At 36.3% G+C, this 16,790-nt stretch overlaps 1 protein-coding gene across 3 annotated transcripts in view; it reads left to right on the top strand.

Annotated features, from left to right (window-relative positions):
• The window catches only part of DIAPH2 (diaphanous related formin 2), a 1,101,152-nt gene that overhangs the window by 62,394 nt on the left and 1,021,968 nt on the right, over positions 1-16,790 (top strand). For 2 of the 3 annotated variants that reach the window (XM_055337637.1, XM_055337638.1), the window contains exons 2-3: positions 8,876-8,908; positions 11,679-11,855. In XM_055337637.1, the coding sequence (XP_055193612.1) occupies positions 8,876-8,908; positions 11,679-11,855 (210 nt within the window). The remainder of the gene's footprint in view (positions 1-8,875; positions 8,909-11,678; positions 11,856-16,790) is intronic. The other variant, XM_055337639.1, reaches the window with a different exon arrangement.

Raw genomic sequence — 16,790 nt, forward strand, 5'->3', positions numbered from 1 at the left:
GCCAAAATTAAAAATAGATTAAATGAGATGCAATCCAAACAAGATGTTCTAACTGCTAGGGTTAATGAGGTGGAAGAAAGAGTGACATGGAAGACAAGTTGATGTCAAGGAAGGAAGCTGAGGATAAAAGAGAAAAACAAGAGGCCATGAAGAAAGACTTAGGGAAATAAATGATAGCTTGAAAAGGAAGAATATACGTCTAATTGGGACTCCACAAGAGGCTGAGAGAGCGAGAGAGAGAGAGGACCACAAAGTATATTTGAACAAGTCATAGCTGATAACTTCCAAAACCTGGGGAGGAAACATGCATTCAGATCCAAGAGACAGAGAGGATCCCCCAAAAATCAATTGAAACCATTCAACACCTCAACATTTAATAGTGAAACTTGGAAATTTCAAAGAATAATGTACTGTTTATATTACTATAGGTTAGTAATATAAGTTGAAGTCTAGAATTGTGGTACTTCCAATTTTTTTCTCTTTCAAGATTGCTTTGGTTATTTGGGATTCTTTGTGGTTCCCACAAATGTTAGGATTCTTTGTCTCAGTTCTGTGAAAAATGCTGTTGGTATTTCATAAGGATTCATTAAATATTTACATTGCTTTGGGTAGTATAGATATTTTACCAATAGTTGTTCTTCCACTCCATGAACTTGGAATGTCTTTCCATTTCTTTGCATTACCTTGAGTTTTTTCCACGAGCATTTTATAGTTTTCAGAGTACAGATTGTACACCCCTTTGGTTAAGTTCATCTCTATGTATTTTGTTATTTTTCATGGAATTGTAAATGGGATTATTTTCTTAATTCTGCTGCTTCATCTTTAGTGTATATAAATGCAGCAGACTTCTGTACATTGATTTTTATTATTTTTTATTATTTTTTTTAATTTTTATTTTATTTATGATAGTCACACAGAGAGAGAGAGAGGTAGAGACACAGGCAGAGGGAGAAGCAGGCTCCATGCACCGGGAGCCCGATGTGGGATTCGATCCCAGGTCTCCAGGATCGCGCCCTGGGCCAAAGGCAGGCGCCAAACCGCTGCGCCACCCAGGGATCCCTACATTGATTTTTATATCCTAAATTCATACTAAATTCATTTATCAGTTCTAGTATTTTTTACTGGAGCAGGTTTTTTGTGTTTTGTTTTTTTGGTGGGTTTTCTATATATTGTATCATGACATCTGCAAATAGTGAAGGTTTTAATTTTTCCTTGCCATTTTGGATGACTTTTTTTTTCTTTTTCTTCTCTGATTTCTGTGGCTAGGACCTGTAGTGCTATATTTAACAAAAGTGGTAAGAGAACTTCCTTGTTTTGTTATGGACCTTTGGGGAAGAGCTCTGTTTTCCCCCTTTGAGTATGATGTTAGCTGTGGGTTTTTCATGGATGGCCTTTATTATGTTGAGGTATGTTCCCTTCAAACCTACTTTGTTGAGAGTTTTTATCTGACTGGATATTACATTTTTTCAAGTGCTTTTTCTGCATCTATTGAAATGATCATATGGTTTTTATCCTTTCTCTCATTGATGTGACACATTGCATTGGTGAATTTGAATATTGAACCACCTGGGAATAAATCCTACTTGGTCGTGGTGATGATTTTTTCTAATGTATTGTTAGGTTCACTGTGCTAGTATTTTTTTTTTTGTGGATTTTTGCATCTGTGTTCATTAGGAATTTTGGCCTGAAGTTCTCTTATTTTGGTGGTGTCTTTATTTGGTTTTGGTATCAGGGTAATTCTGGCCGCACAGAATGAATTCAGAAGTTTTCCTTTCTCTTCTATTTTTTTTAGAATAATTCGAATCAGTGAATCAGTATGAACTCTGAATAGGTATTAACTCTTCATTAAATGTTTGGTAAAATTCACCTGTTGAGCCATCTGGTTCTGGACTTTTGCTTGTTGCAAGGTTTTTATTACCGATACAATTTCATTGCTGGTAATAGGTCTGTTCAAATTTTGAATTTCTTTCTATTTCACCTTTATTAGTTTATATGGTTCTAGCAATTTATCCATTTTTTCTAGGTTGTCCAATTTTTAGGAATACTGTTTTTCATATTTTCTTATAACTATTTCTGTGGTTTTGTTTGTCATTTCTTCTCTTTCATTAGTGATTTTAATTATTTGAGTCCTTTCTCTGTTTTTCCTGATAAGTCTGGCTGAAAGTTTGTCAATTTATTTTTGCAATGAACCAGCTCCTGGTTTCATTGATCTGTTCTGTTTTTTTTTTTTTTTTTATGTTTCTTTATAACTTATTTCAACTTTAATCTTCATTATTTTTTCCCTTGTGCTGGTTTTAGGTTTTGTTTGTTGTTCTTTTTCTAGGTCTTTCAGGTGTAAGGTGGTTGAGAGTTTTCATGCTTTTTGAGGTAGGGGAATATTGCTAACAACTTCTGTCCTGAACCATTTTGGCTACATCTCAAAGATTTTGGATCTTTGTGTTTTCATTTTCCTTTGTTTCCATGTGTGTTTTAATTTCTTCTTTTATTTCCAGGTTGACCCATTCATTGTTCAGTAGCATGTTGTTTAAGCTCCACGTATTTGTGGCTTTCTAGATTTCTTCTTGTGGATGACTTCTAGTTTCATAGCATTGTGGTCAGAAAAGATACATGATATGACTTCAGTCTTGAATTTGTTGATGTTTGTTTTGTGGCCTATATGTTACCTATCATGGAGAATGTTCCATGTACGCTTGAAAAGCATGTGTATTTATCATTGTAGGATGAAATGTTCTAAATATATCAGTTTGATCCATGTGTTTCAAAATGCCATTTCCTTGTTGATTTTTTGTTTAGATGATCTGTCCATTGATGTAAGTGGAGTATTTAAATGCCCTAGTATTATTTTATCATTATTGATTGATTCTTTTATGTTTGTGTTTACACCTGCTTTGTGTATTTGGATGCTTCTGCATTGGGTGCATAAATTTTTATAACAGCTATGTCTTCTGGTATTGTTCCTTTTATTATTATCTATTGTTCTTCTTTGTCTCTTTTAGTCTTTATTTTAAAGTCTGCTTTGTCTAATATAAATGTTGGTACTCTGGCTTTTGTTTGGCATCTTTTTGCATGATAGATGTTTCTCTGTCCCCTCACTTTCAATCTGCAGGTGTCTTGTCTAACATGCATGTCCTGTAGGCAGCATAGAGATGGGTCTTGTGTTTTTATCCATGCTGAGATCCTATGTGTTTTGATTGGAGCATTTAGTCCATTTATATTCAAAGTAATTATTTATATGTATGTATTTATTACCATTTTATTACTTTGTGATTGTTTCTTAATATTTTCTCTGATCCTTTCTTGTCTTTCACTTTTTCATGGTTTACTGATTTTAGTTTCCCCTTTCCACAGTGTATACTTTAATATTTTTTATAGGGTTGGTTTAGTGGTCATGAACTCCTTTAGTTTTTGTCTGTCTAGGAAACTATTTCTCCTTCTATTCTGAATGATATCCTGACTGGATAGAGTATTCTTGGCTGCCTATTTTTTCCATTTGGCACTTGAAATATGTCATTCCACTCCCTTCTGTTTTGCCAAGGTTCTGATGAAAAATCTTCTGCTACCTTTGTGGGGTTTCATTTGTATATTACTGTGTTCTTTTGTCTTGCTGCTTTTTTGAAAAAATTTATTTATTTATTCATGAGAGACACAGAGAGGGAGAGAGAGAGAATGAAAGGCAGAGACACAGGCAGAAGGAGAAGCAGGCTCCATGCAGGGAGCCCGATGTGGGACTCGATCCTGGGAATCCAGGATCACACCCTGGGCCAAAGCAGGCACAGAACTGCTGAGCCACCCAGGCGTCCCTGTCTTGCTTTTAAATTTTCTTCTTTAATATTATATTTTGCCAACTTAAATACAATATGTCTTGGTGTGGGTCTGCTTTTGTTGATTTTGATGGGATTTTACTCTGCCTCCTGAATCTGGATACCTGTTTCCCTCCCTAGATTAGGGAAGTTTTCAGTTTTGTTTCTTCTAATAAATTTTCAACCCCCTTTACTCTTTTCTTCTCCTTGGGACTCATATAGTATAAATGTTATGTTTGAGGGCATCACTCTGTTCTCATTTTACACAATTCTTTTGTCTCCCTTTTATGTAGCTTGGTTATTTTTCATTTCTCTGCTTTCTAGGTCATTAATTTCTCCCTTCACTTTTTCTAGCCTGTTCTTTCCAGAAAGCATGTTTCTCAGTTCATGTATGTCCTTTATCTCTGCTGTTATTCCTCATCTCTGTTATAGGTCTAACTCATGTCTTCCATTATTTACTCAAGCCAAGTGAGTGTCCTTATGATCATTGCTTTAAATACTACATCAGGTGGGTTACTAATATCTGTTTCACCTAGATCTCTGGCTGTCATCTTGTACTGTTCTTTCATATGGTATAAATTTCTCTGTCTTCTGAGTTTAAGTCTCTGTTTATTTCTCTGTGTTAGGAAAGTCAGGTATGTCTCCTGTTCTTGTGGGTAATGGCATTATAAAGAAGTCTTTATATGTAGTGCTACATGTGCTGTGCTATTTTGTGCTGGCCACTTTTTCTTTCAGGCCAGTTGTCTGTAGAGGTTGTCTTTGCCTTGTTGTGGCATTGTTTTGTTCCCGGACTGAATATGGCTCATTTTGACTAGGTGTGTTCTGATCTTCTTGTTGCACTGCCGCCAAAACTGAGACAGCAAATCTTCCAAGTCAGGAGATGCAATGTGAGCAGGGGTTGGACTAGCCTTCTAGGTTAGGAGGCTCAAAGTCCTGCTGCTCAGGCAAGTGACACTGACATTTCCAGAGGTGTGGTTCTACCAGGGTGTCCTGGGCAGGTTGGCGTAAGTTAGGTAGTGAGTGTTAACACTGTGTTGGTTCCCATAGGTTTCCCTGTCCTTAGGAAGAGAGGCAGTTGAGGGAAATGGCACCTGACAGTTTCTTTGTTTCTGGAAGTTCTCTAAACTCTTCCTCTCTGGGATGTGTTCTGAAATGAGCATGTAACCTCCCCACCATGTACCCTAGTTGTTCTTCAGATTGCTTTTTCCATGTTGTATGTCTGCACATCTTTTGCTTGCCTTTTCTCCAGGAGCTGCCCTAATGCCCTCGGGGTCTAGCTCAGCTAAGCCCACTGACCTTTAAAACTCCAGGCTTTAAACTGTGCTGCTTGTCAGAAGTCTCCAAATTGAAATTCAGCTCCTCTCACTTTCCAAGGCAGTTGTTAGAGGGATTTCTTTTATCCATGTGCTCCCCTGTGTGTAAGTATGTCTTTTCCCTTTCTCTGGCTCCCTCCCCACTGCAGAGGCTAAGATCTGTTTTTCTCCCAAACTGTGTCTCTGCCCTTCCTACCTTCTTTGATGTGGTCTTTTCTCTTTCTTTAGTTGTGGAGTTTGTTCTATCAGTTTTCATTTAATACCCCAGTCAGTTTCTGGGGTATTAAGATGATTTGATAGTTATCTAGTTATATTCATTGGATAAGGCAAGCCTAGGGTCCTCTACTCCATTGCCATCTTTCAACCTCCATGTTTCCATTTAAATAGGGTGGACAGACTGGGTCTCACTGAACAAAAAACTCCAAAAGGAGGGATTATGGAGTAATGGATATAGAAATATGGAAATGGAAAAGGGCATTGCTGTCAGAGGGAAGAGCTAGTGCATGTGACTGACTGCATTGCATTACTGAAGAACAGTGAAGTCGTCACTGTGACTGTAGGTGAGGGAATTAAAGGGACAGTAGTAGGAGATGAGGTCAGAGGGATCTGGAGAGAGTACAGATCAGGAGGGCTTTGTAGGGTGCTGGAAGGATTTTGACTTATGCTTCATAAAGTAGAGAGCTGTTGGAAAGTTTTGAGCAAAGGAGTGACACTATCACATTTGGTTTTACCACTATCACTTTGATATGTTCAAAATTAACTAGTATGGTAAAGATGGAAGCAGGGAGACAGGCTAGGATGTTATTATAGAAATCTAGGTAAGAGGTGATGATGGCTTGAACTGAATCTTCCCTTTAGGATTACTTTGGCAATGAGGAGAGAATGGAAACAGAGGTAATTATTAGATAGCTGTTTCCAGGGATTAGAATCTAAAAAGAGATAGTTTGTGTGAGAATGAAGAAGAAATTATAGAACATATATTGTGGGACCTGACAACTGCTTGGCTATAGGGAATGAAGGAGTAACATGAAAGTCTTAAACCTGGATAAATGGAATGTAGATAGTACCATTAACATAATATTATACTCCTTTTTGAGAGTTTGTCCTGACCCTCTGAAACAGTATCTTTACCTCTTTGTGCTCATGTTGTGTTTCCACTGGGTTATTAATTGTATACTCATTTTTCCTCCTGCCATCCTCCTTGAAAGCTTAGGGAAGTGGTCTCTTAGAATTTTGGCAGTATTAAGGAGTAATTAGGAAGGTAAAATTTAAGAATTCATTTGCATATACAATTTATGTGAATTATAACCAATCAGCCACATGTGAGTTCTGTAGATTACATGTAAAATGTGTTGGGGAAGGACTTTGGGTGCCAGGGGAATTCTCTTTGGTAAGATACTTGACTTCCTGGTTAATGATGGGAAAAGGCAGTTACCTAAATGGATTATCTGTGAACTTGAGTTTTTTTTTTTTTTTTTAAATTTTTATTTATTATTTATGATAGTCACAGAGAGAGAGAGAGAGGCAGAGACACAGGCAGAGGGAGAAGCAGGCTCCATGCACCGGGAGCCTGACGTGGGATTCGATCCTGGGTCTCCAGGATCGCGCCCTGGGCCAAAGGCAGGCGCCAAACCGCTGCGCCACCCAGGGATCCCTGTGAACTTGAGTTTACCACGAACTGTTTCAATTCAGTAATTCAATCCTAGTATCCTAGATCTTGATTATAATAACTGAAAAGTTTATATGTTGACTGAGAGTTAGTATATAGTCATAACCAGATAGATCTGTGGTCCTTGGGCAGGTCATTTAGCCTCTTCAAGTTTCAGTTTCATTATTTGTAAACTGAGAGATTTTGACCAGATTATTATAAATTCCATCCAACTTTAATAGTCTCTAACTCCATACTGTGTAATTAAGTATGGACAAAAAAGTTGATTACATAAAAAAGAGTAGGGTGAGAGAAGAAAACTCAAGTTTCTTCCTGTAAGACAAGGTGGAAATATTACTAACAATAACTTTTTTCTTGTTTCTGTCCCCCATGATCAAACTGTCACCATACATTCAATTGAAATATAAATTCAAACCATTCCAAATATATTTGTACCTTAAGTCAGATAAATTGACCAAATCACATTGTATTTTCCCTTAATTTATATTTTCACTTTGAAGATACTGATGTGTCTTTAATTTTGAGTTTATATCCCTAAAGGATAGAAAGAAAAGAAATAATTGCTTGAACAACTGTATAATCTGCCTACTAATACCACAGGTGGACAGGTACATATCCGGATGGTGGCATGGTAGTTGAAAATTTGACATTTCTCACTCTGAAATTACATTACTGGCAATCATGAAGCTTGCCTTTATGCATAAAGATTTTAACTCAGTAGGAAACTTAAGAGGAAATATATAGAGATAGTCTTACAGTGAATTAATCTCTCTTAAAACGGCTTCAGTTCTGTTATAAATATTCCTCCTTCTTTTTTTTTCCCAGAGGCAATAAAATTTGATTGATGTGATGAAGGCATAGTACAAAAATGTAGAAGTGTAGGTCCCTGAGGGAATCAATGGATTAAAAGTAGAAAAAGAACTATACATATAATAGTGTATTTGTTCCAACTGATCCAGAGGAGGATGATCCTTAACAGCATTTGATTGATGATATTTGAGACAATTTCATGAGATCCTGAGACCAAATCCTTTTCATTTACTTAGAACTCATAATTAATTCTCCTTACCAGTGGTATGACCACATTTTTCTTAGTAAAAAGGGATGCGAGCATGCTTGACCAAGTTGATGCACATAACGCAGCTTCTTTTGGAAGACATAAATGTATAGGATATGACAGAAAGATTAATTTCAATTCTTAAGAGGTCATTTTTAAACAAATCTTTTTCCTTCCTAATCATAATTTTTAAGTAGCATTTCAACATACTTACAATATAATAGCTGCCTTTCATCTGATCATATGTTATTGTAAGATCTTGAATTATCTTCTGAATCATGGAATTTTACTAAATTATTAATTATTATTTTGCTTTACCGTAAATTGCCTTATTACTTTTGTATTGCTGTAGTCTAATTCCTCAAATAATGGTGCCCATTTTGTTGTGTGGTAGTTTTTAAGTACTGTATTTTATTAACTAGGATACACCATTTGAAGTGTTTCTCAGTATTAGAAATAGAGAACCACAGGCAAAAAACAAGTGTTGGAATTTTTGAGAAATGGACATATATTAACAGAATCAGTTAATTCAGTTTGATCTAGAATATTTATAAATATGTCCTTTAATTATCTATAAGATGTTAACTGAATTCTAGACTCAGCTATTTCATTTTATTTCATTACTATCAAATGTAACATTTTTCCTCTTCTATTTTAAAATTTAGTTTTTTAAAAAACATGACTCATTCTAAAATTTTGAAAAAACTTGAAAGGGCTTATGACTTTGATATATCTTTTCTCATGTTTGAGCACTATGGTAATGATGCCTGATCCAAATTTAACTTTGGGACTTTGCTAGTCATCTTTTAAAACAAATAGACATCCCCATCCAAGTCTTCATTTTTAATCTCCTTAAAGAGTTTTTTTTTCCTTTTGTAAAGAATGTATGTGGTTATTTATTTAAACTTGTGAATTGTTTTTGATTAGTTATGATTAATAAAATAAATGGGTATAATTAAATTATTAATTTGTTTGATCTATGAATTTCTCTTATCTGACAGGTTTTCTTTTTTTTTTTTCCTTTTGGTTTTAATAGAACATTCAAATAAAAACTTTGGCAGATGATGTGGTAAGGTGGTCTTAGTAGCATGTTGTTATGTTATTTATGCATGTTGCTTTTTTACTAAAGTGGGTGGACATTAAAGCATTGATGTATGTAAGATATAAAATATCTAGATGTTTACAAAGTACAGAAAAACAGAAGATTTGTCAAGAGCGTGACTTTTCTCTTTTTGGATATCAAAGTAAAGAATTATATGAGAGCTCAATAAAATTTTGATATTACCCTGATATATACCTTAACCAGAATATTTTTTTGTATGTCTATAAAGCTAACTCTAGAAAATACAGATTTTTTTTGATAGCCAAATAAACTGTGATTAAGTAGAAGATTAATAGCAATACTGGGGGAAATTATTTTAAAATAGAAAGGAAGCCAAGTTTATTATGTTAGGTAAGTGCTATTAAATTTAAAATTCTTACATGTTTTGACCTGAGGCTATCATAAAACTTAAAAGTTATGGGTTTAACATTTAAGTGTGCCCTTTTATAGCTAAACTTAAAACATAGTATTTTAAACAGTGTCAATTTTTTCTTTGTGAAATTACAAGTAATGTAAAAATTATTAGTGATTTAAGGAGGTAAAAGCATATAGCTTGACTTCATTTTCTTATTAAGATATAGCTGAAAAAACCAGTTTTCTAGATAGAAATGAAGGGCATAGTGGAAGATCAAGTATATCTGTAAATAATGCTAGTCTGTAAAAAGCTAACACTGCAGAAGTGTCATGAAGGGACAGGAGCAGAGATATATTGAGTTAATGGTCGATTGCATACTTAAATGCTTTTATGTCCACCATATTTTTTAGTGAAATTTGATTGTTGGATATATACTCTAGCCTATTTGGGATTACTTAATATTTTTTCTTGACTTGTTTGAAAATATACTACATATCTAAACAAATGTAATTTTCCTCAAGGAGTCAAAAGAAAATTGGAATATAGTTCAAGATAATTTGAAAAAAATGAATCTTAATGTAAACACTGGGATAGGAACCAGGGACTTAATAAATTTAGCAAGTCACTTTTTCTGTGAAATGAGAGAGTTAGTCTAGATGATTTTTCAGATTACTTTCCAGCTCTAAAACACAATGGTTTATATAATCTTTTTGTAAGATACCATGTACTGAAATCATTTTTGTAATCCTAAATAAGCTACGTAAAACTGCTCATATTTCTGTCAAAGTATAGCATTTTATTAAAAAAATGTTCTTTGAATCAAATTGAAAAGTATGTTCTTTTAATTGGGGGGATGGAATCAACAGAAATTTTTATAAGTTGCTGTAGTAACTTCTGTGATGCATTTTGTATTTTTGAAATAATTTGTAAGGACTCAGTAACATGGCAATGAAGATTACTGTCCTCACATCTAACATGTTTGCTTGTTTAACATGATTTGATGGTATGCATGTGCTTTCTAACAGAAATCATTACTGATTTTTGAGGTGTGATGTTTTGTGGTTTAAAACAGATTGGGCTGTTTACATGTACCTGGAGTCATTAGTACACTTTATATGAAACAGCAAGCTAATTATTAGAGATTGTACATGGAATCAAAGTTTTAGAGTCAATATCCATAAAACATCAGGTTTCTCATAATAGTATTTGTAGGAAGAAGATATTTCTATGTATGTTAACATTGCCATTAAGCGGAAAAGGTGATGTCTTGTTACCCCCAATGTTAGGGAAAAAAAGTAAGGGAAGTAATAGTAACAATAATGATAAATAGCAGCTGAGTGCACTAAACATATCAACTTATTTAAATCTCAGAATAACTTTGTGGTATAGGTAATATTTATTTATTTAACATATATTAACTTGTTATCTGTATTTTAAATATTTTATTTATTTAGAGAGAAAAAGAATAATCTCAAGCAGACGGCCCACTGAGCATGGAGCTCTATGTGGGGCTTGATCTCATCACCCCTAGATCATGACCTGAGCCAAAATCAAGAGTCAGACACTTAACCAACTGAGCCAGTCTCCCCTTGTTATCCATGTTTTAGAGATTAGGAAACAATACACATAATTTGCATAGGATTCCGCAGGTAGTAAATGACAGGTTCAAACCCAGGCAGTCTGGCTTCAGAGTTGATGTTCTCCATCATTATACTCGAACACTATGCTGACAAAGTATCCATAGATACTTGTCACAGTTTTTGGCACTTTGAAGAGGGAAACATTACTCTAATTTCCCCCTTAGAATTAAATATTAGGGTTCTTTTTATTTACTTTCTTTATTTATCATAGTTCAAATTTGCTGCCAAAGCCATATTCTCCTTTAAACAACCACATGACTTTAATGCAGGACTTTTTTTCTTTTTTACCTACTTACTATGTAAATAAAAATAATAAAAGACTAAGGTTTACTTTTGAGGAATACTTTCACACCTCAGACTTCCGGGATTGAAAAACTACTATAAATTTTCAAAGTTGTACAATCTCTAACTGGAGCTTGTTGCTTAAAGTAAGAGTCTGTCAAAAGACAATAATATATATTATACTAAGTGCTATTTTTATGTTTCAGTACTTCGTATTTGTGATTCTGGGTTTCTCTCTTAGAGTTTCTTTCTTTTTTTTTTAATTTTTATTTATTTATGATAGAGAGAGAGAGAGAGGCAGAGACACAGGCAGAGGGAGAAGCAGGCTCCATGCACCGGGAGCCCGATGTGGGATTCGATCCCGGGTCTCCAGGATTGCGCCCTGGGCCAAAGGCAGGCGCCAAACCGCTGCGCCACCCAGGGATCCCTCTCTTAGAGTTTCTTATTTTTTTCTTTGTAGCGTGACCGAATTACAAGTTTTAGAAAATCTACAGTCAAAAAAGAAAAACCTCTTATTCAACATCCCATTGATTCTCAAGTTGCAATGAGTGAGTTTCCAGCAGCTCAACCATTATATGATGAACGATCTTTGAATTTGTCAGAAAAAGAAGTACTGGATCTTTTTGAAAAAATGATGGTAAGTTAAACCCCTACTTGTTGTAATTTTAAAATGTATGTGCCCAGAGTAGCATGGGATTTTAAGTAGATGTTTGTATAGACGGTGTTTATATCATGTAAAGGAGAGAACAGAAACCTGTTGATAAAACAGAACTATTTTCAGAAGTATCTGGGTTTTGAAAAACATCCAAACCTGACTATTACTTTTACAATGGACTCCGGAAAGCAGGAGCTCTCTTACTTATTTATTTGTATTCTCTAGTATTTTGTAGTCTTTGGCACATTGAATTCATTTTTTTTTAAATTAGTTTTTTAACTTGTTTGCATTTCTGTGAAATAAAACAGGTCAAAGTTCACTTTGCTGAAAGCAACACAAGCTATCTTATTGGGTATATGAAATAGAGTTGGGAAGACAGAGGGTAAAAAATTAAAAAACAAAATGGACGAGACACAGTGCCTGGAAAGAGAAGGAAGATGGCAGTGGAATAGGAGGGGCCTAGGCTCAACTTGCCACAGAAACAGAAGTGGATAACTATCAAATCATTCTAAATACCTCAGAAATTGACCTGAAGACTGAGAGAACAAACTCTAGAACTAAAGGGAGAGAAGAGGCCATATCAAAGAAGATAGGAAGTGCAGAGACATGGTTTAGGGGAAAACTAAATCAAAGCTACTAAAGAAGGGAGGGAATTTTGGTCTGGAGAAGCAGAGAGAGAGAGAGACAGGCAGGCAGAGAGAAGGAAAGAAGGAACGAAAGGAAGAAAGAAAGAGGAAAGAAAAAAGAAAGGAAAGGAAAGAAAGAAAAGCACTTAGGAGGAAGCACATGAAGAATGTTTCTTCAAAGCCATTGGCTTGGAAGATAAGAGGGGCTGAATTTCATGAGTTCCTGAACCAGCAGGGATTAAAGCCTGGAGTTTTGAAGGTCAGCAAACTTGGCTGGATAGAGCCCTGAGGGCACTGACCTGCTCTTGAAGAGAAGGTAGGCAAACAACCCAGGGACAGATGGCATGGAAACAGTGATCTGAAGAGCACCTGGAACACATGGGGATTATTTGCTATCCTCTGAGTTTGCCTCTGAGAGGTTGCATTCACTGAGACACCTCTCTGAGAACAACGGAGCTGGCTGGAGCCATTCCCCTCCCCCACACATAACACCATAAAAAGTGAGCCAATTGCTGGAAGCAGAAGAGCACCAACACTGGCTGCATAATTTACTTACACCAAGCCCCACCCCTCTGTGCATTATTGGAACTACCCTTCTCAGGCTTGCTACAGGACCAGCATGGTGGGCCTCACCTCAGAAGACCAACATAAATCCCTGACCTCACCACATCTCCTGACCAGGGAGTTTTATAGGGCCTCAGTTCCAGTGGAGGTGGTGACAAGCCTCATTTCATAAGCAGACCAGAGCACACCTGGTTAAACTCCCCACATTCAGGCCAGAGTCCAAACACTGGCCACAGAAAGCAAGGAGAGGCTCTGCAGAACACTGGCCTGAAGGTTAGAGCAACTCAAACACAATAGCAGGGCACATGCAGCACACAGCAGAGACACTCCCTGAAGCTCCAGGCCTTGGACACTACATGACCTTTTCTTCATAAGGCAGTTACTTTCAGGAGCAGGAGATATGACTGACTTTTCTAATACACAGAGGAGAGAGGCTTAGAGAAAATGCAGAGACAAAGGAATTTATCCCAAAGGAATGAACAAGATAATACCTCAGCTACAAATTTAAGTGAAACAGAAAGAAGTAACATGACTAATGAAGAATTTAAAGCAATGATCATGGGATGCCTGGATGGCTCAGCAGTTGAACAGAGTTCCAGGATCGAGTCCCACGTCGTGCTCCCTGCATGGGAGCCTGCTTCTCCCTCTGCCTATGTCTCTGCCCCCCTCTCTCTCTTTCTGTGTCTCTCATGAATAAATAGATAAAATCTTAAAAAAAATAAAGCAAAGATCATAAGGATACTCACTGGGATTGAGAAAAGAATAGAAGATATCAGTGACAGCCTTACCACAGAGATAACACATTTTTTAAAGATTTTATTTTATTCATGAGAGATAGAGAGAGGTAGAGACATAGGCAGAGGGAGAAGCAGATTCCCCACTCGAGGCCAAGGCAGGACTCAATCCCATGACCCGGGGATCATGCCCTGAGCCAAAGGCAGATGCTCAACCACTGAGCCACCCTGGTACCCCCAGAGATACAACATATTAATTGACCTAGCAGTAACATTTGATACAGTTGATCATTTTCTCCAATTTGAAATGCTTCCCTCTTCCCTTACCCCCAACATTGATTTGGTTTTCCCCCTGCTTCTTTGGTGCTTCTTTTTTTTTTTTTTTTTTAATTTTTTAATAATTTTTTTTTAATTTTTATTTATTTAGGATAGTCACAGACACAGAGAGAGAGAGAGATAGAGGCAGAGACACAGGCAGAGGGAGAAGCAGGCTCCATGCACCGGGAGCCCGACGTGGGACTCGATCCCGGGTCCCCAGGATCGCGCCCTGGGCCAAAGGCAGGCGCCAAACCGCTGCGCCACCCAGGGATCCCTTCTTTGGTGCTTCTTTGCTGATTCCTTTTCATGTTCTCAATCTTTAAAGTAGAGACCCAGGGATCAGTGCTTGGACATCTTTTCCTCTCTTTTAACATTATCTTCTTTGGTAATTACAACTAGTACTGTGCTTTTAAGTTCCACTTGTGTACTCACAGTTCTCAAATTTATCTCCAAAGTTAGTCCTCATGTCTGAACTTTAGACTCATATATTAAACTTCAAAATCAAACATCTCACCTTGGATGATGGGTAGAATTTAACAAAGGAGTATATTCAAAACTGAACTGCTGATATTCCCCTCCAAACCTGCTCCTCCCACTGTATTCCACTTCTTAACTGATGGCATATCCATATGTCCAAAATCTTTGGAATGGTCTTTGACTACTTTTTTTTTTTTATCTGCAATTCATTTTGTAACCCATGTATTCTTTCTTCAAAGTAAAGTACTTGGAATAACTGACCATTTCTTATTACCTTTGTTGGTCCCACACTAGTTGAAATCTCACCTGGGCTCCCACAGTAGTCATAGGACTATAGGACTATTGCAACTCTTAATTGATCTCCATGCTTCACCATGACCCTCTACAGCATATTTTTAACACAGAAATATTAACTACTTAAATCCTGAACAATGTCATATCAGTTGGCTTATCAAATCTGTCCCGGGGTTCCCATTTCATTGGTATACAGAAGCTTATAATATCCTGTAAGGGCCTATATGATATGATTCCCACCTTACTTCTTTGGTATCTTCCTATGCTACTTTTCCCATTTGCTTACTCTGTTTCAGACATGTACCTGCCTTTTTTTTTTTTTTTAAGATTTTTAAATTTATTTATTCATGACAGACACAGAGAGAGAGAGGGGCAGAGACACGGGGAGAGGAAGAAGCAGGCTCCCTGCAGAGAGCCCAGTCTCCAGGATCACACCCTGGGCTGAAGGTGGCGCTAAACCGCTGGGCCACTGGGGCTGCCCACCTGCCTTTTTTTTTTTTTTTATAATTGTAGCCGTAGGCAAAAATGATTGTTGGTAGTTTCTAAATTTTTAAATTTGTGTAGAGTATTTACAGTGTCTTAAAACTTTTTACATTCTATTTTGTGGTTTGAATATTCTAATGTTAATGAGAATATTACCACTTTCCTCTTTAAATGTGTTATGTTTTTCTAAAAGATTTGCTTGTGGATTCATAAATGTGATTTATTTTATTTTATTTTTTAAGTAATAAATTTATTTTTTATTGGTGTTAAATTTGCCAACATACAGAATAACACCCAGTGCTCATCATAAATGTGATTTAAAGAAAGGTACAACTTAAAGCCGCATTTTCTTTATTGGAAGTTTTTCTTTCCATGGGGATTTCAGAATAGGAAATGAGATAAATACGATTTGATTAAAAGTAACCAAAAGATCAATAAACATTTTTTTAAGAATTATATCTCTTCCTTGAGAGAAGTCTATTTGTAAATTGAACATTATATATTTTATATGTTATCTTTAATTTGACCATTATTTATAGTGAAGAAGTTATTTTATGAATTACGATAGCTTTCATTTACTATGCACTTATTGGCCAGGCATGTAACTAAATAGTTTATATGTATTATTTCAGTTGATCCTTATGAAAATGCCACAAAGTAGACCACATAGTTGTACTCCATTTTTAGATAAGGAAATTGAAGCTTAGTGTATGAACAAATTAGTTCTGTAACTGGCTAAGGTAATAAGTGGCTGAGCTGGAACTTAAATTTAGGTACATAAAAATGTAAAAAAAAATGGCAGTTCTGTACATCTTTTTTTTTTTAAAGTTTATTTATTTATTTGAGAGAGAAAGGGAGAGCACAAGCAGGGGAAATGGCAGAGAGAGAGGGAGAAGCAGACTCCCAGCTGACAGGGAGTCTGATGTGGGCCTCCATCCCAGTAACCTGGAATCATGACCTGAGCCTGAGCCACCCAGGTAGCCCACAACCATTTTTTTTTTTTTTATATGTACACTGTGCCAGGTTGCTCTATGCTGGAGGTACAAAGATGAATGCAATACCTCGAGTGCCCCAGTAGAACTCAGAATTTAGTCAGAGAGAGAAGAAAGTGAAAAAAAAGAAATTGGTTTCCATAGTAGCAGGACACCTGTGAAATAGGCTACTGTAGTCACTTAACCCAGTGCAGAAGCTCAGGGAGGAAACAGGGAAGACCTGAATATACTATGAAACCCCATGTCACCTAATGAATTTTCAGTATTTTTTGGAATTAAAGCATTCTCAGAGTTTGAACTATTTACTTTATTAAGATCCAATGCCTTCTGTATGCCAGGTACTGTTCTAAGCTCTTAGGAAAAAGAGCAGAGAAGAAATCAGGGGAATCTCCTTCTGTCAAGAAGCTTATGTTTTGATAGGGGTGATAC

Source organism: Nyctereutes procyonoides, unplaced genomic scaffold (assembly GCF_905146905.1).
Source record: "Nyctereutes procyonoides isolate TBG_1078 unplaced genomic scaffold, NYPRO_anot_genome, whole genome shotgun sequence".
NCBI lineage: Eukaryota > Metazoa > Chordata > Mammalia > Carnivora > Canidae > Nyctereutes > Nyctereutes procyonoides.